The sequence below is a fragment of the Oncorhynchus keta genome, chromosome 2 (genome assembly GCF_023373465.1).
Source record: "Oncorhynchus keta strain PuntledgeMale-10-30-2019 chromosome 2, Oket_V2, whole genome shotgun sequence".
NCBI classification, from domain to species: domain Eukaryota; kingdom Metazoa; phylum Chordata; class Actinopteri; order Salmoniformes; family Salmonidae; genus Oncorhynchus; species Oncorhynchus keta.
Genome location: NC_068422.1, coordinates 23,210,977 through 23,231,395, shown reverse-complemented (window position 1 = coordinate 23,231,395; position 20,419 = coordinate 23,210,977). Strand labels below are relative to the sequence as shown.

The window sequence follows — 20,419 nt, the reverse complement described above, 5'->3', positions numbered from 1 at the left end:
TGTCTGAGGATTATAGGAAGACTGATGGATTCTCTAGTCTGCCTGAGCAGGATTATGACATGAGCGAATAGTAAGGAAATCAGATGACAAGCTTAGAGCATAAATATGAGCAGAGGCTTAAATGTTTTCATGATGCCTGGGTATGTTTGTCATTTCAGCAACTTCATGGGACCAACATCCATTTCACTGATGGGTATGAGATGAAGGAGGATGTGGGCTTGGGGGCGTACTCCGTCTGCAAACGCTGCATCCACAAAATCACCAGTGTAGAATATGCTGTCAAAGTAAGTGAACCGTATAGGTAGATTTTTTAAGAGGAATATTTTTTATAGGTACTTCATCATTCTTGGAGAGAAATTATTTTCACGGCCAATCAGTTATAAGAATCAGCATCATACGCAGCAAGGGGACGTTACGATCAGTACAAGGATTCCAGAATTATATATAATCTTTAATTATAGTAGCTTTGTGATATACTGTATGTAGTTTACACATTTCACTTCCTTGAATCCTGGAACAACTAAAAGCCTTTCAACTATAATATAGTCTCTGTCAGGATGGTTCATGCATCGACAATGATTCTGTATTTTGTGCAGATGATGCTCTGTCACACATTTTATCGTAAGAGGATACCAAGCAGGGGGACCAGTACGAATATGTATGCACTACTGTAAGTCGCTGGATAAGAGCGTCTGCTAAATAAATTAAATTTAAGAAACAGTTCTAATCTAACAGGGGGTGTGGTGTGTCTTTCAGATCATCGACAGAGCCAAAAAAGATCCATCTGAGGAAATTGAGATTCTGTTGAGATATGGGCAGCATCCAAACATTATCACGATGAAGGATGTAAGTAATCATTCAATGACTCAAACACATGCGCATGCTGAAAGCCCTCCATAAGGACAGAGAACCTTGTTAGTTTGCATGACTAATGAAAAATGTGTCCTGCAAACTTGAGTTTTCACTGACCATCATATTTGACTGCATCTTCTCTTGTCCATTTGTATCTCTATTAGATTTTCACTAGCCATTTTTTGTGAGCTCTGAGGACTAGACTAATGTACTCTTGGTTCATAAATAACTCCATGTGGTATTAAACTGTCTTTTTGGCCCCTAGGTCTATGACGATGGGAAGTATGTGTACCTTGTGATGGAGCTGATGAGAGGTGGAGAGCTGCTGGACAGAATCCTCCATCAGAAGAGTTTCTCTGAGCGAGAGACCTCTGCTGTGCTCTGCACTATTACCAAGACAGTGGAGTACCTTCACTCACAGGGGGTCAGTATCATGAATGTATATGTCCAACTAAAATCTGTATCAAAGTGAAAGGAGTAGTGCTCCTAGCTAGGACATATTCATACTGGCAATTTATTTTATTGATTTTGTCATAGGTTGTACATCGTGACCTTAAACCAAGCAACATCCTCTATGTGGATGAAACGGGAGATCCGGAATCGATCCGAATTTGTGATTTTGGGTTCGCCAAACAATTAAGGGCAGAAAATGGTCTCCTCATGACGCCCTGTTACACAGCAAACTTTGTGGCTCCTGAGGTAAGGAGTGGTTTGATCAGCTCTTATTTATTTCAAGTGCTATATCAACAGTGCCTTGTGAAAGTATTCGGCCCCCTTGAACTTTGCGACCTTTTGCCACATTTCAGGCTTCAAACATAAAGATATAAAACTGTATTTTTTTGTGAAGAATCAACAACAAGTGGGACATAATCATGAAGTGGAACGACATTTATTGGATATTTCAAACTTTTTTAACAAATCAAAAACTGAAAAATTGGGTGTGCAAAATTATTCAGACCCTTTACTTTCAGTGCAGCAAACTCTCTCCAGAAGTTCAGTGAGGATCTCTGAATGATCCAATGTTGACCTAAATGACTAATGATGATAAATACAATCCACCTGTGTGTAATCAAGTCTCCGTATAAATGCACCTGCACTGTGATAGTCTGAGGTCCGTTAAAAGCGCAGAGAGCATCATGAAGAACAAGGAACACACCAGGCAGGTCTGAGATACTGTTGTGAAGAAGTTTAAAGCCGGATTTGGATACAAAAAGATTTCCCAAGCTTTAAACATCCCAAGGAGCACTGTGCAAGCGATAATATTGAAATGGAAGGAGTATCAGACCACTGCAAATCTACCAAGACCTGGCCGTCCCTCTAAACTTTCAGCTCATACAAGGAGAAGACTGATCAGAGATGCAGCCAAGAGGCCCATGATCACTCTGGATGAACTGCAGAGATCTAAAGCTGAGGTGGGAGACTCTGTCCATAGGACAACAATCAGTCGTATATTGCACAAATCTGGCCTTTATGGAAGAGTGGCAAGAAGAAAGCCATTTCTTAAAGATATCCATAAAAAGTGTCGTTTAAAGTTTGCCACAAGCCACCTGGGAGACACACCAAACATGTGGAAGAAGGTGCTCTGGTCAGATGAAACCAAAATTGAACTTTTTGGCAACAATGCAAAACGTTATGTTTGGCGTAAAAGCAACACAGCCCATCACCCTGAACACACCATCCCCACTGTCAAACATGGTGGTGGCAGCATCATGGTTTGGGCCTGCTTTTCTTCAGCAGGGACAGGGAAGATGGTTAAAATTGATGGGAAGATGGATGGAGCCAAATACAGGACCATTCTGGAAGAACCTGATGGAGTCTGCAAAAGACCTGAGACTGGGACGGAGATTTGTCTTCCAACAAGACAATGATCCAAAACATAAAGCAAAATCTACAATGGAATGGTTCAAAAATAAACATATCCAGGTGTTAGAATGGCCAAGTCAAAGTCTAGACCTGAATCCAATCGAGAATCTGTGGAAAGAACTGAAAACTGCTGTTCAAAAATGCTCTCCGTCCAACCTCACTGAGCTTGAGCTGTTTTGCAAGGAGGAATGGGAAAGAATGTGTGCAAAACTGATAGAGACATACCCCAAGCGACTTACAGCTGTAATCGCAGCAAAAGGTGGCGCTACAAAGTATTAACTTAAGGGGGCTGAATAATTTTGCACGCCCAATTTTTCAGTTTTTGATTTGTTCAAAAAGTTTGAAATATCCAATAAATGTCATTCCACTTCATGATTGTGTCCCACTTGTTGTTGATTCTTCACAAAAAAATACAGTTTTATATCTTTATGTTTGAAGCCTGAAATGTGGCAAAAGGTCGCAAAGTTCAAGGGGGCCGAATACTTTCGCAAGGCACTGTATCTCTATATTGTGATATGACACAGATTCTTCATGTCTTTCATAGGTCCTGAAGAAGCAGGGGTATGATGCTGCTTGTGACATCTGGAGTTTGGGAATCCTACTCTACACTATGCTCGCAGGGTAATCCTAATTCACTGGTTTATTTAAACCTCAAGAAGACTGAACACGCAGGGTCAGACCATTTATATCCGAATTTCCCTTTGCTACGTGACAGTTTACCTTTGCTAGAAATCTGGCTAAACCAGTTTCGCAGTAACAAACAAAAAACAATGAATTCTGGACTGTGCTAGCTCTCCTGGCAACCACTGATTCGGGACTCATTTTTGGAACGGTGAGAGGGACAGTGGACGACGGATTACTTTCTAAGCTGAGGTTGAGTCTGCGGTAGAGTAATTTTAATTGTACTCTGCACAATGCCAAATCTCTCAGGACCTGCTCTGACAATTTAATGTCCCAGCCTGTGTCCCAGCCTGGCTCATGTTTTAAATCTCTGTAATCAGGGCATTAGAAAAAAAAGCAGAATTCTTTCATAGATGTCAAACAGTGTTTAGATGCCATTATTATTATTTTTAGCTCAATAAGGGTATTGGAGAAATGGCCTAAAAATAGCACCTCACATATAGCCCATACTCAAAGACACGCACACTCACACACACCAACAGCCAACGCTGCTGTCCCATGTGTATAGAGACATTAAACACTGGACACTTGCTGTTTCTTTTATACTGTTTTTCCACACGGTGTGTGTATACTGTATTCTCAACATAGCTCATTCTGACCTACTGTATCTACCACTGTACATTACATTGTTTTTTACACTTTTTATACACAACGCGTATTTATACTGGATTCTTGACATAGCTAATACAGTGCCTTCAGAAAGTATTCAACCCCCTTTTTCCACATTTTGTTGTGTTACAACGTGGGATTAAAATGTATTTAATTGTAATTTAAGAAAAGTTGAAGAAAAATTATAAAAAAGAAATGACAAATAATAATTTGCAGAGATTACAGCTGTGAGTCTTTTGGGGTAAATCTCCTAAAGCTTAGCTCACCTGGATTGTACATTATTATTATTATTATTATTATTTTTAAAACTCTTCATGCTCTGTCAAGTTGGTTGTTGGTCATTGCTAAACAGATATTTTCAGGTTTTGCCATAGATTATAAATCTGATTTAAGTCAAAACTGTAACTGGGCCACTCAGGAACATTCAATGCCGTCTTTGTAAGCAACTCCAGTGTATATTTGGCCTTGAGTTTTAGGTGAACTTTTCTCCCTGTCTCTGTTGGAAAGCAGACGGAACCAGGTTGACCTCTAGGATTTTTCCTGAACTTAGCTCTATTATGTTTATTTTTATCCTGAAACCCCCCAGTCCTTATCGATGAAAAGCGTATCTATAACATGATGCAGCCACCACCATGCTTGGAAATATAAATAGTGTTACTCAGTGATGTGTTGGATTTGCCCCAAGCATAAGGCTTTGTATTCAGGACAAAAATGTTGTTTCTTTGTCTCATATTTTGCAGTATTACTTTAGTGCCTTATTGCAAACAGGATGCATGTTTTGGAATATTTGTATTCCGTATAGGCTCCCTTCTTTTCACTGTCATTTAGTTTAGTATTGTGGAGTAACTACAATGTTCTTCATCCATCCTCAGTTTTCTCCTATCACAACCATTTATACTTGAACTGTTTTAATGTCACCATTGGCCTCATGGTGAAATCCCTGAGCGGTTTCTTTCCTCTCCAGAAACTGAGTTAGTACATACGCCTGTATCGTCATAGTGTATCATTACACCCAGTCACTATCTAAAGTGTAATTCATTTCTTCACCATGCTCAAAGGGATATTCAGTGTCTGCTCTTTTATTTGTAACCATCTACCAATAGGTGTCCTTCTTTGCGAGGCATTGGAAACGTCCCTGGTCTTTGTAGTTGAATCTATGCTTGAAATTCACTACTCGACTGAGGGACCTTACAGAGAATTGTATGTGTGGTGTACGGAGATGGGGTAGTAATTTGAAAATCATGTTAACCTCTATTATTGCACACAGAGTGAGTCTATGAAACGTATTATGTGACTTGTTAAGCAAATTTTTACTCCTGAACTTATTTAGGCTTGTCATAACAAACGGTTTGAATACTCATGACATTGAATATTCATGACTCGTGACATTTCAACTTTTCATTTGTAATTCATTTGTAAAAAAATTCTACATACAAATTTCTACTTTAACATTATGTGTAGATCAGTGACACAACATCTCAATTTAAATTCAGGCTATGGCAGAACAAAATGTGGAAAAAGTCAAGAGGGTTGAATACTTTCTGAAAGCACTATAACAATTATATCTACTGCTGTACATATCATTCTTAGTATATTTATTTCTGGTGTATATATGCATAGATTGCATTTGGATTACTGATAGTGTTAATTGGATTCGTTCTGAAATATCGTTTTTTATTTTATTTGTGTAGCCCTACTTGTTTGACATTTTACTGCACTATTAGGAGCTAGTAACACAAGCATTTTGCTACACCCTCTATAACATATGCTAAACTGTGTACGTGACCAATTAAATTTGATTTTGATTTGAGATACTAAAAGAAATAAGACCCCCAGATACATAATTATTTGTGCAACAGGAAAGCACATTCATTACGGTAAAGCAGGGTGAAAAAGGTTAACTCCATTACCTAAAGTATTATTGAAAAGTGTTTGATTGTTTTGCCCTTCCCCACACTTGTGCTTACAGCTTCACCCCTTTTGCCAATGGTCCTAATGACACCCCGGAGGAAATAGTGGCTCGCATTGGTAGTGGAAAATATGCCCTCATCGGAGGAAACTGGGATACAGTTTCTGATGCTGCAAAGGTGAGTTTACTTGGCTTTTATTAATGACACATCACTGTTGAATTTGATTAATAAATGCAATTCACATCCAACCGTTGTACATGATAGTCTGAAATAAAATCCCATCCACATTTGTTTAGCTGCAACGCTGCATTTCATTCTAGTCCTAACTGGACTATTTCTTTATTGGGTTCCGATAGGACATTGTAACTAAGATGCTCCATGTGGATCCACACCAACGGCTGACGGCCCCCCAGGTTCTCAGACACCAGTGGATAGTCAACCGAGAACAGCTGTCTCAGAGTCAGCTCATCAGACAAGATGTACAGCTTGTGAAGGTAAGGAGGAAAACCTAAGAAAAACACTAAACCTGACAGTGTAAGAAGCACCATCATGTTGTGCCAATCTCTAGCCTCGTATACCAGACTGACCACATTGTTTCACTTCAGCCCAGCAGTTTGACTGATTGACCAGGCTAGTCGATTTGACCCTGAGCAAATTATGTTAGCTAATTGTGATAGTTATTTTTTAGCATCACAAGCATTTTTTGCCTGCTAAAGCTCACTGATTTATGAAAGGTCTCACAAATTAATTTGTCCTCTGTAGAAATGCCATTTTTGTGTTCACTGACATTCTACTGCCACCCCGTGTACAGATCTGCCATTACACGTAGACCTTTTGCGTTCTTCTCTGTGTCAATAAAAGTCATTTGAAACCTGCTCAAAGTTTCACATACTGTGCTTGCTTTGCCCAATGCAGCCTTTAAAAAAAATCTCAATATCAAATTATTTCTGGATAGCAATTAAATACCTTACTGGGATTCTGTTCAATTAAAATGGTCAAATAATAGCTACTTAGCAATTTCTCAAATAAGAATTTAGCTAAGTCTGTCTGGGAATGGTCTGAGTGGTGAGGTGAAAACTGAGAATGAGCTGTTATTGGCAGAGAGGTTTGGAATGCTCTTTCATATTGGTCTATTAACTAATTTACTGCCTGAGGATATCACCAGCTGGGCAAAAACTCTATCCCACCAAAACAGGCAGAAATTTCAGGCCGTCTTTTCAGACAGCTCTTACGCTGAAAGAACATTATCAGAAATTTCACAGTATTATTCCAATCTCATAGTATGGAAATAAAACGCAGATACATCCTGTTTTTGACTGTACTCGGCCTTTAAATATGCCGTTTTTATTCCCAGAGCAATTTTTCCATCTTTATATAATTTAAAGATGTTTTTCTCTGTCATTCTAGGGTGCAATGGCTGCAACATACTTGGCTTTGAGTCGTTTGCCTCTGGCCCCAAAGCTGGAGCCTGTGGAGTCTTCAAGTTTGGCGCAGAGAAGAGGAATGAAGAGACTCACATCCACTGGTTTATAGCACCCTCATAGATGATTCGGGGACAGAGCTTGAAAAGGGGTCAAAGTGCAATGACTTTCATCAGACACTGGTTTAAGTGCCCGTCCAAAATACCAGGAAGTCCACAGTAGTGGGAGCAAGGAGGAGCAACTTATCAGAAGAAGAAAAAAATGTAGAGAAGATACATCCGGTTGTTGCACTAAGAAATAAATCTTTACGGATTTTAGATGCACTAGAAACAAATGGTGGTATTAAAAGACCAACCAGAATGATGTTCAAATGTTCATATATTTTATTCATTCATATTTGCCTTTTCCTTTAGGTGCCATCTGCTACTATTAAATTATTTGACACCTTTGTATTGTGAAGAGTATGTTTCATATATTATCTAGGAGACCAAGTAATCTTATAGAACCTCAAGTTGACACTCATAAAGGCTGTGACAGAGAAGTTGAGAACAGTTTATAACTACATATAACTGACTACATTTACGGGATTTAACATCGGACATCTGTATTTTTCTCTGGCATGTTGGAGTGTTACTTTTATTATTCTTCATCTGGGAGAGTAATTGCTGACAGATTGTTGGAAATGTTCAGCTACAGCTGCTAAGGATACGTTGGTACATTTTTGTAACAAAAACTGAAATGGCTAAATGACCACAAAGAGTATATGTATGCATCTGTTGTTGATTTTCAGGTTGGTTCATAAGGTTTGGTATACTGTAGTCTACTATATTTATTTTCTGTAAAAATCTAGTGAGCATTATTTTGGATGCTTTTGATAGTTTTGGCAATTTCTAACAGCATTCTGTGTGTTTGGAGGGTTTACTGAAAAGACCCATTTATACATTGCCAATGTAAGTTATTTATTTTAAATGTGACTTATTTAAGTTATTTGATCAAACAAATGTATTTGTTTCTACATTATCCATTATTTTGTGTATTAATTTATGTAAATGTCTATTTTATTTTTCATACACAACAGATTTAAGTGTTTTATACCTGATCTGAAGTTACTTTTTGGAAGGAAGTATTTGTTGTATTAGCAAATACATTGCCTTTATCGGCATTACCTTGTTTTGCTGTCTGTAAAATTACTTATTTTTTCAGAAAATTAATCCCTAAACAGTATGGAACTGATATGAATCCACATGAGTATTTACATTTATTGTTCATATTTTGAACAGGGACAACAAAAAACACCTACAGTAGAATGCCACCTTGGATGCCTTTGTTTCTGATTTATGTGCAAGTCAAGTAGTAAAGAAGTTATGTGAAACAAACAAGAAATCTCAACAGTATTCAGTGTACTCACACATTGAGATATCATAGAATTACAGGTAGAAAGCACACAGGATTCAGGAATGGTTTATCAATCAACCTAAGCCCACAATGGAGCTTTAGTTGCTCCATAATAAGAATATGGGATACACACCAATATGACAAAACAGGTTACATAGGGTGAATACTACAGACTTACCTTTAGAATAGTACAACTTGCTAAATTGGGGCAGAGAGAATGAAAAGCATTATAGCTGATTGCACAGTGAGCCTTAATTTCTGTTTTCACAAAGCTTCATTGAATAACTACTAAAATACACAATGTAAAGAGATCTTAAGTGTTTTGTGCATGCTGAAGGTACTTCTGCAAAGATAATTGATTCAACGAGTCTTCAGCTCTGTGTTGTTCAGTCAAAAAGCCCTCAAGTGAGCACACACTGTCTCATAACCGGCAAGTAAAAAGTAACATTGTGAAACGAGTACATTTACATTGACATTTGAATCATTTAGCAGATGCTCTTATCCAGAGTGACTTAGTTAGTTAGTGCATTCATCTTAAGACCGCTAGGTGGGGCAACCACATATCTCAGTCATAGTAAGTACATTTCCCTCAATGTAGCTATTAGTAAAGTCAGTGCGAGTGTTAGTATCTGTGCTCGTAGGACTGTACATACTGTATAGGCAAAATTTTACAAATAAATCAAGTGTGGAAGAAACTTGTGTTGATATTTTGTGATGATTGGGTCAGGCATACACACAGTGACTGAAACAATTTGGTCAGTCTGGTATACGAGGCTAGAGATTGGCACCACATGCAGATGATGGTTCTTCTTACACTGTCAGGTTTAGTGTTTTTCTTAGGTTTTCCTCCTTACCTTCACAAGCTGTACATCCTATCTTATAAGATGACTCTGAGACAGCTGTTCTTGGTTGACTATTCACTGGTGTCTGAGAACCTGGGGGCGGTCACAATGTCTTATTGGAAACCATTAGAGAAATAGTCCAGTTAGGACCAGTATGAAATGCAGAATTGCAGCATAAATCGCATATGGGTCAGGCATACACACGTTGACTCTTGGCAGTTGGTTGACAATTTGTGGTCCTGTGTGGCTCAGTTTGTAAAGCATGGTGCTTGTGACAAGGGTCGTGGGTTTGACTTCCACTGGTGCCACTCGTAAAAAAAATGTGATGCATGCACTACTGTACGTTGCTTTGGATAAAATGTTCTGCTAAATGGCATGTTATTCATTATTATAATACTATGCAAACAGTTTAGATCAAAGCCTAATTGAATGGAAGTGTGGTCAGTCTACAACAGATGCTCATTGTTTCCTGGTTCTACATGTGTAAAGGTGGTAGCTATATGTTTGAATCAGTAAGTGATAGCTAAAGGGACACCTCCTTCTGAGAATTGTGGTGTAACCAGTTCAGCCACTATTCTTGAGCAGTATGTGTATTGGGCTCCCGAGTGGCGCAGCGGTCTAAGGCACTGCATCTCAGTGCTAAAGGTGTCACTACAGACCCTGATTTGATCCTGGGATGTATCACAACCGGATGTGATTGGGAGTCCCATAGGGCGACACACAACTGACTCAGCGTGGTCCGGGTTAGGCTGTTATTGTAAATAAGAATATGTTCTTAACTGACTTACCTAGTTAAATAAAGATTAAATCATGAAAAATAAATCTACCAAGAGAGAAGATGCTGATCCTGGATCCGTGGCACAATCTCAGTAGGTAGATGCACAGAGACAAATGAGACAGATATTTCCCCAGATGCCTAAATGTGAAGCACCCGCTTGGCGTTTCCAAATATGGTTTCCAAATATTCACCCACTGGCCAGCAGTGGGAGAAGATGGAACGAGATGGAATTTAGCCGACATTCTGCACATTTTCTCATCGATGAAACATTTGATTTCAATACAGTTTTCTGTTCCCAAAACTATAATATTTAATGCATAGAATGGACAAAGTTTTGCAGACTTTACCAGTGGCAAAAGTTGTTTAAAAATCTCGTTGTTTCGAAAAAGTGCAAAGGTGAATTGAGTTGCACACGCGCACATCACAGAGTAGGCGTTCCCAAACGGAAAAATGCAGATGAACGCGCCAATAGGATCTCGCTAGCTCCGGCTTGGTTCTGCCCTCCTCCTTTGCTTGTTCTGCCCACTATGACTCATTTGTTCCCATTGGAAACGACAGGATTTGGTCTATCTTGGTTTAGTTGTAAACGATCTTTGTTAAAGGCGAGTCATCACCACGAGAACGGAAATCGTGAGATTGCATAGCAACACCAATGAGAGCCGTTCTAACTGAGTGATTGCGATACGGTCGTAAATATGTTTTGGTGACGAGCTGTGACCACCAGTGTCCTCTACGCTAAGCTGCATTTATATAGCGTGTACATTCCCATAGTTATAATTTCCTCTGCACTGCTAACCACCACAGTCATGGCAGGTACTTTGGCACGTAAAGCTGTTGACCATCTTAAAAGCAAGGAGTTCAGAGAGTATCTCATGAGGTATGACACATTTGCAAGATCTGGAAGATAGCTAGTTACAGTAACTTACTTTATCAACTAAGTTAGCAAGCTACCTAATATAGCAATGCAATTAATTATCAAACGTTTCGAGCTAACGTCAGTTGTAAATTGTAACTACCACCATTAACGTTTTTTTTTTGGACATATTGTGTCCAGCCTGAAGGACGTTTGTTCTTAAATGTTTTTGGCATCACTCAAGCTAGCCCTTGTCGTCATGACCCTAATTACATTGCTGGGTCATTGCACGTACCCTTTTACGGGAAACATTTCAAACTTAACTTTTACGAGTTAGAATGAATTGTACAAATACAAAAGATGCACTTAACGTACTTAATTTAGCAAAGTTGCACCCAGCTGTGCTCTGATAACACTATTTGAAACCCGACGTTGAATTGCATGGAATTTGAATCCGGAACGTTTCCTCTCGTGACCTCTATAAACCAGAATGTTGAATAACATATTTTTAAAGTACGGGTTGTCCATGTGGTTGGTCCTTATGGCGGTAGAAATACGAGACAATATATCCACCTGAAAGTTTAATTACATCACATTTTCAAAGCGCTGGTAGTGCGTTCAGTTTTCTGTCACCCGAAACATGTGCAGAACCATGTTAACACGAGTTCGGCAAGTATGCAGCATTCTCATGCATGCATGTATTTGATTTATTTTTGTATCTTGTGCGAGTGTTTCAGGCGATATCAAATGTGAATGCACAACCAGCGCTTTGAAGAGTTGTAATTATACGTTCCTATTGATATATTGTCTCGCATTCTTACCGCCAAAAGGACCAACCACACGGTCAACCGTTAAAGTATGTTAAAATATAATTTTATTTTACATTCTGACTTGAAGAGGTCATGAGTGTTCCATATGCAATTCAACGTGGGTTTTCAGGCAAGAGTAACACGGAACCCAAACCGGCAGCACGCGTGCGCTATCGTGCATACATTTATTTTGGTCCCCTACACCAAAAGCGATCACGACACGCAGGTTAAAATGTCAAAACAAACTATGAACCAATGACATTCATTTGGGGACAGGTCGAAAAACATTCAACATGTATGGCTAGTTAGTGTGCACTTGCTAGCTAATTTGCCCTGTGATATAAACACTGAGTTTATTTTACCTGAAAAGCACAAGGTCCTCTACTCTGACAATTAATCCACACATAAAACGGCCAACCGAATAATTTCTAGTCGTCTCTCCTCCTCCCTGGCCTTTTCATCTTTGAACTTATATGGTGATCGCATCCAAACGTTCATAGTATTGTAATGAAACAGCAGGGAGCAGGTCCCGGCGCTCTATCGACTGTGCCATAAAAGCATCCTCATGCGGCAGAGTCGCACTTATAAACCCAGGGTCGTTACATGGATGCAATAATTGAATAACATGGATTTCAAAATTTATTTTGTGACGCTCGCACACGCGACGAGTCCAGTCTGGTGAGCATATAACACAATAGAAATGCTAGAGCAAGGTGTAAGGTTGTGTGGTACCTCGGCTGGAGGCTGTGTTGTACCTCTTTTGTATTTGAAAGAGTGTTTCTCGTTGGTATGAAAGTTAAGTTTTCCAAAACCATATCACAAGCAAGGATTATTAAAGGTGCAATATGCAGAAATCACTCCGCCATTTCCTGATTGCTAGAATTCTAATAGTTTGCCTAATTTCGATTTGTGACAACAAGCAAGTTTCTAGAGTCATTGTACCCTCCAAATCACTGAAGTAATTTTCAGTAACCTAAAATTTTGTATTTGAAGCTGGTGTGGGTGGGTAAGAGACAAAAACAAAATTTAAGACAGGAAACAGAAATAGCGCAAATATAAATTATTCACAAGCATTTCGCTACACCCGCAATAACATGTGTTAAACACGTGTATGTGACCAATACGATTTGATTTACAACTTCAGTGAGAATGACACATCTTTAACTCACATTTCTATGTGAATTTGGTCGGGTCGCCCCAAAAAAATTGATATTACAGCTCTAACGTTTCTAAACCTCAAAACAGAGTGTCAGGACACCTTCAGCTGAAAACCCAAAAGGGGGCTGGCGGCTGCAAGCCCTTGTGGGCCCCCTTGGGTTCTCGAGAGCTAGCTGTCAAACTAGCCTACTGCTGATGTGTTGCTGGTGATGTCAGCCCTATATTAGTATTAAGCTGCATTTATGTCATTTCGGAGTAATCAGAGGAACAACTTGGGAACTTTGATTGGTTCTTGCATCTTTCCTTTCTCAACATTGACAGCCGAAAACACGGCCATGTTTGGGGCCATTTTCAGTGATGCGTGACGTCATAGTTCAGCATGTGGGAACGATCGGGGTCCAGAGATCATACCGGAGTTTCCTAGTCGTAATTATGAGTTGGAGGGGCGTTCACATGCAATGTTTCCTGGTAGGAAGGTCATATTCACGAGTTCCCGACATGACTTGAACTCTGCATTATTAGTTTGTCAGGCATGATGTGATGTGTTGGTTGTTTTCCTGAGGTATAGGCATATCTCCTAACAAAAACTCCTTTTGTCTTATGTCTGTCATCTTGGTGTCCTTCCGGGAACGTTCAAAATAAGCACAGTAAGTTTTGTTTTTGTCTACTCAAAAGGCACTCGCACATCTGCTCTATCTGTGTTACTGGTACATGGTAACAATTGATTAACGAGGAAAAAAGAAGAAACCCCCACACACTGCGTTTGTTAGTATCACTTCTCTTTATTTAGCTTTACGTATCGGCCTCAAGGCCTTTGTCAGAGCTTTTTGTATACTAAAGAAATCGCAATGTTTTGGCTTCATTGAACATAGCAGATAGACTCCTCTCTTAGGTAGTTAGTTGGCAAGACTGTATAATTGCTATGGCAGCTTGAATACATTTGACCCTTACAGTAACCTTGTTGGTCTCTACATTAATTGTTCCTTAAAATGTTGTTTTCTACTTATATTCCAGCACTTCTGGGGACCTGTGGCCAACTGGGGTCTGCCCATAGCTGCCATCAGTGACATGAAGAAAAGCCCTGAGATTATCAGTGGCAGAATGACCTTTGGTGAGACGATTGGAAAACAGACACAACACAATTGCCGCTGTTTATCTAGCTATAACTTTAGGGACTTTCTGCCAGGGATTGATCGCCTGTTCACTATAATACCAGCAGCAGTCTCACGCTTGTTGAATAACTCCATGCTTTGATAAAGTAGAATTCCAACAGGTTAACATTATTCTTTGAACTTCAACAATCCTTTCCTGCAGTCTGACACGAGGCAAGAACATTTACTTTTTTTCCTGATAAGGATGTCTGAAAGATATGAATAAAGTTTCAAGTCCTTATTTACTCAGTGTTCTTTGTTGTTGCCCCCCCCCCCGGCAGCTCTGACCTGCTACTCACTCCTGTTTATGAGGTTTGCATACAAAGTTCAGCCAAGGAATTGGCTCCTCTTTGCTTGCCACCTAACCAATGAGACAGCCCAGCTCATTCAAGGATCGCGACTTATCAAATACAAGTAAGCTCACATTTTACTGTACTGCATGAGTTGCTTATTTCAATGCCAAACTCATTTTGATTTCCATTTTGGTTACAAAGCACCGTACAACAACCTAAACATAGGGTGGCGCACAATTGGCCCAGGGTCGTCCAGCTTTGACCGGTGTTTGCCATCATTGTAAATCAGAATGTGTTCTTAACTGACTTGCCTAGTTAAATTTAAAAAATACATACAGTACCAGTCAAATGTTTGAACACATACTCAATCACAGGGTTTTCTTTATTTTGACAATTTTTTATTTTTTTTACTATTTTCTACATTGTAGAATAATATTGAAGACATCAAAACTATGAAATAACACATATGGAATCATGTAGTAACCAAAAAAAGTGTTAAACAATTCAAAATATATTTGAGATTTTTCAAATAGCTACCCTTTGCCTTGATGACAGCTTTGCACACTCTTGGCATTCTCTCAACCAGCTTCATGAGGAATGATTTTCCAACAGTCTTGAAGGAGTTCCCACATATGCTGAGCACTTGTTGGCTGCTTTTCCTTGACTCCAACTCCTCCCTAACCATCTCAATTGGGTTGAGGTTGGGTGATTGTGGAGGCCAGGTCATCTGATGCAGCACTCCATCATTCTCATTCTTGGTTAACCTGTTAAGTCGACCCTCTACTTTTTCGAACATTCTGTTAAAAATCGCGCAACATTTCAGCGCCCTGCTACTCAGGCCAGGAATATAGTATATGCATATGATTAGTATGTGTGGATAGAAAACACTCAGACGTTTATAAAACTGGTTAAATCACGGCTGTGACTATAACAGAACGTGCGTTTCATTGAAAAGTGCAGGAAAATCTGATCACTGAAAATGGAAATAAATATCCATCCGCGACTTCAAGGAATTGTTCAAAGTGAATCGAATTAAATGAGGCCGAGGTTGCACTGCCTACAGCTTCCACACGTTGTCTAGAGTCTTGTCATTTGATTCACAATTGATTCTTGGTCTAACCGGATCAAGGGAATCGATTCCCTCCGGTCTCCGACCGGATGTTTTGGTCGAGCTCTCCAAGACATTTTTTCGAGACAGACACCTATAGAATTGACATCGCCTCCTGATGAATTTTATTGCTTATTAACGTGTACTAATACCTAAAGTTGCATTACAAAAGTATTTCGAAGTGTTTTGTGAAAGTTTATCGTCGACTTCTTGAATTTAAAAAAATGACGTTACGTTATGAAACGCTATTTTTTTCCGTTTATCACACAGTCTTCATAGATCAATATCTAGGCTATATATGGACCGATTTAATCGAAAAAAAGACCCAATAGTGATTATGGGACATCTAGGAGTGCCAACAAAGAAGATGGTCAAAGGTAATGAATGTTTTATATTTTATTTGTGCGGTTTGTGTAGCGACGACTATGCTAATTATTTTGTTTACGTCCCCTGCGGGTCTTTTGGGGTGTTACATGCTATCAGATAATAGCTTTTCATGCTTTCGCCGAAAAGCATTTTAAAAATCTGACTTGTTGCCTGGATTCACAACGAGTGTAGCTTTAATTCAATACCCTGCATGTGTATTTTAATGAACGTTTGAGTTTTAACTAATACTATTAGCATTTAGCGTAGCGCATTTGCATTTCCAGAGCTCTAGATGGGACGCCTGCGTGCCAGGTAGGAGCAAGAGGTTAAATAGCCTTTACACAGCCTGGAGGTGTGTTTTGGGTTATTGACCTGTTGAAAAACAAATGATAGTCCCACTAAGCGCAAATCAGATGGGATGGCGTATTGTTGCAGAATGCTGTTGTAGCCATGCTGGTTAAGTGTGCCTTGAATTCTAAATAAATTACTGACCGTGTCACTAACAAAGCACCATCACACCACCACCTCCATACTTCACAGTGGGAACCACACATGCGGAATTCATCTGTTCACCTACTCCATGTCTCACAAAGACGTGGCGGCTCGAACCAAAAATCATCATCAGACCAAAGGACAGATTTCCACCGGTCTAATGTCCATTGCTCGTGTTTCTTGGCCCAAGCAAGTCTCTTCTTCTTATTGGTGTTCTTTCGTAGTGGTTTCTTTGTGGCAATTTGACCATAAATGCCTGATTCATGCAGTCTCCTCGGGAACAGTTGATGTGTCTGTTACTTGAACTCTGAAGTGTTTATTTGGGCTGCAATCTGAAGTGCAGTTAATTGCAGATTTCTGAGGCTGGTAACTCAAATGAACTTATCCTCTGCAGCAGAGGTATCTCTGGGTCTTCTTTTCCTGTGGTGGTCCTCATGAGAGCCAGTATCATCATAGCACTTCATGGTTTTTGCAACTGCACTTGAAGAAACCTTTTTTGAAATTTTCTGCATTGACTGACATTCATGTCTTAAAGTAATGATGTCTTTTCTTTTTGAGCTGTTCTTTCCATAATATTAACTTGGTCTTTTACCAAATAGTGCTATCTTCTGTATGCAGTCTAAGGCACTGCATCTCAATGCTAGAGGCGTCACAACAGACCCTTGTTCGATTCCAGGCTGTTTCACAACCGGCTGTGGTTGAAGTCCCATAGGGCGGTGCATAGTTGGCCTTGTGTCGTCCCGGTTAGGGTTTGGCCGGGGTAGGCCGTTATTGTAAATAAGAATTTGTTCTTAACTGACTTGCCTAGTTAAATCAACAATACCTTGTTACAATAACTGATTGACTCCGACATTAAGAAGGACAGAAATTCCACAAATTAACTTTTTAAGAAGGTACACCTGTTAATTGAAATGCATTCCAGGAGACTACCTCATGAAGCTGGTTGAGAGAATGCCAAGCGTGTGCAAAGCTGTCACGGCAAAGGATGGCTGCATTGAAGAATCACAAATATAACATATATTTTGATTTGTTTAACACTTTTTTTTTTGGTTACTACATGGTTCCATATGTGTTATTTCATAGTTTTGATGTCTTCACTATTATTCTACACTGTAGAAAATAGTTTTTTTAAATTAAGAAAAACCCTTGAATGAGTAGGTGTGTTCTGACTGATGCTGTATGTGATTTATTCACTGCTCAGATGGGTTCTTTGTGGCACTTGTTAGGGAATAATAGACGGATATTTCAAGGAGGCTACAGCCTTGAAGCCCAAACGTCTTTTGGGATTTCTCCATCCAAGAGCATGTTGAAAGTTACCATCAAATTAACAAAACATGTACAACATGGAAGCACAGAACTTTATGACATTCATTTGATCCATGATAGCATCTTAACTACAGTCTCAGTCTTTCACTCTTTTAAAAAAAAATATATATATATATATATATATATACAATTTGATGTTGGAAGTTTACATACACCTTAGCCAAATATGTTTGAACTCAGTTTTTCACAATTCCTGACATTTAATCCTAGTAAAAATTCTGTCTTAGTTCAGCTAGGATCACCACTTTATTTTAAGAATGAAATGTCAGAATAATAGTGATTTATTTCAGCTTTTATTTCTTTCATCACATTCCCAGTGGGTCAGAAGTTTACATACACTCAATTAGTATTTGGTAGCATTGCCTTTAAATTGAGTCAAATGTTTCGGGTTTCGGGTAGCCTTCCACAAGTTTCCCACAATAAGTTGGGTGAATTTTTGGCCCATTCCTCCTGACATAGCTGGTGTAACTGAGACCGGTTTGTAGTCCTCCTTGCTTGCACACGCTTTTTCAGTTCTGCCCACAAATTTTCACAAATAGGATTAAGGTCAAGGCTTTGTGGGGCCAATCCAATACCTCGACTTTGTTGTCCTTAAGCCATTTTGCCACAACTTTAGAAGTCTGTTTGGGGTCATTGTCCATTTGGAAGACCCATTTGCGACCAAGCTTTAACTTCCTGACTGATGTCTTGAGATGTTGCTTCAATATATCCACATAATTGTCCTGCCTCATGATGAAGTGCACCAGTCCCTCCTGCAGCAAAGCACCCCCACAACATGATGTTGCCACCCCCGTGCTTCACGGTTGAGATGGTGTGCTTCGCGGTTGAGATGGTGTTCTTCGGCTTGCAAGCCTCCCCCTTTTTCCTCCAAACATAACGATGGTCATTATGGCCAAACAGTTCTATTTTTGTTTCATCAGACCTGGGGACATTTCTCCAAAAAGTATGATCTTTGTCCCCATGTGCAGTTGCAAACTGTAGTCTGGCTTTTTTATGGCGGTTTTGGAGCAGTGGCTTCTTCCTTGCCCTTTTAGGTTATGTCGATATAGGACTTGTTTTACTGTGGATATAGATACTTTTGTACCTGTTTCCTCCAGCATCTTCACAAGGACCTTTGCTGTTCTGGGATTGATTTGCAGTTTTTGCACCAAAGTATGTTCATCTCTAGGAGACAACGCGTCTCCTTCCTGAGTGGTATGATGGCTGCGTGATCCCATGGTGTTTATACTTGCATACTATTGTTTGTACAGATGAACGTGGCACCTTCAGACGTTTGGAAATTGATCCCAAGGATGAATCAGACTTGTGGAGGTCTACAATTTTGGGGGAATTTCTTTTGATTTTCCCATGATGTCAAGCAAAGAGTTTGATGGTTGGCCTTGAAATGCATCCACAGGTACACCTCCAATTGACTCAAATGATGTCATGGCTTTAGAAGCTTCTAATAGGCTAATTGACATCATTTTCTGGAATTTTCCACGCTGTTAAAAGGCACAGTCAACTTAGTGTATGTAAACTGCTGACCCACTGGAGTTGTGATACAGTGAATTATAAGTGAAATAATCTCTGTAATAAATGACTTGTGTCATGCACAAAGTAGATGTCCTAACCGACTTGCCAAAACTAAAGTCTGTTAACAAGAAATTTGTGGAGTGGTTGAAAAATGAGTTTTAATGGCTCCAACCAAAGTGTATGTAAACTTCTGACTTCAACTGTGCGTGTGTATTAATTACACACACACACACACTGTACCCACATAGATATTGAATCATAGTCACTGGTTATAATTTAAGACTTAATGCTATTCTACAGAATGTGTATCTATAGGAATTTTGATGGATTTTTTTCCCCCCTTCTTTCCAGCATGGAGAAGAAGTCATCTTAGGGGTGGAATTGCAGAATATTTAGTTTAATTAGAAACCAGTGTCGTTTGGCTGTATATGTGTGGCAATTTTATCTTATTGCATACCTATGTAAAACTCTTAACTTAAAAATGGTTAATTAAGTTTAAACTTATGTTGAAGACCATGTCTGTTTCTTCAGGTATATAAGGTCAATGAATAGATTGATTTTGCACCATGTATCATGCACAAACTTATGAAATGGAGTCTGTAGAGGCCCTTTTACAGATGTCTTTTAAAGAGATGGTCTGTGACACATGCACCCTAGGTTACGACCTCATTTTGGTAAATGTATTAGCTACCAATAACAATCTTTATCAGAATGTACAGGCCATATAAGTGGTACTCTGTTGTGTTGCCATGGCAGTGTTATTTCTGAAGATAATGAATAAACCGTTATCTATTTCCCATAAATGAAACTTCCTCTTACACTGATCAAACTACACGCTCATAATATCTAATAAATTGTCTATCCATTGAGTGGCTGAACTTTTACCTTCATGAAGACTGAGAACTCTTCCAGGAAGGCTGTATTCTGAATGACCTTGATGAAAGGCATCAGTGAACATTCTGCCTTAGTTATGTGTACTGCAATGTCTTTTTGAAGTTGT

At 39.3% G+C, this 20,419-nt stretch overlaps 2 protein-coding genes across 5 annotated transcripts in view; both read left to right on the top strand.

Moving 5' to 3' along the window:
- LOC118398234 (ribosomal protein S6 kinase alpha-2) overlaps positions 1 to 8,506 on the top strand; it is a 67,352-nt gene extending 58,846 nt beyond the window's left edge. For all 4 annotated transcript variants that reach the window (XM_035793409.2, XM_035793386.2, XM_035793401.2 and 1 more), the window contains 8 exons: positions 159 to 284; positions 757 to 846; positions 1,118 to 1,276; positions 1,390 to 1,551; positions 3,260 to 3,336; positions 5,975 to 6,092; positions 6,272 to 6,409; positions 7,323 to 8,506. In XM_035793409.2, coding sequence (XP_035649302.1) covers positions 159 to 284; positions 757 to 846; positions 1,118 to 1,276; positions 1,390 to 1,551; positions 3,260 to 3,336; positions 5,975 to 6,092; positions 6,272 to 6,409; positions 7,323 to 7,448 — 996 coding nt within the window. In that variant the 3' untranslated portion in view covers positions 7,449 to 8,506. The remainder of the gene's footprint in view (positions 1 to 158; positions 285 to 756; positions 847 to 1,117; positions 1,277 to 1,389; positions 1,552 to 3,259; positions 3,337 to 5,974; positions 6,093 to 6,271; positions 6,410 to 7,322) is intronic.
- Positions 8,507 to 11,013: 2,507 nt separating this feature from the next.
- Positions 11,014 to 20,288, top strand: LOC118398215 (mitochondrial pyruvate carrier 1). Its single transcript, XM_035793342.2, has 5 exons — positions 11,014 to 11,228; positions 13,815 to 13,818; positions 14,186 to 14,282; positions 14,604 to 14,736; positions 19,771 to 20,288. Exons 1-5 carry the CDS (start codon positions 11,158 to 11,160, stop codon positions 19,790 to 19,792), a joined length of 327 nt encoding a protein of 108 aa, XP_035649235.1. The 5' UTR covers positions 11,014 to 11,157; the 3' UTR covers positions 19,793 to 20,288.
- The last annotated feature ends 131 nt before the right edge of the window (positions 20,289 to 20,419 follow it).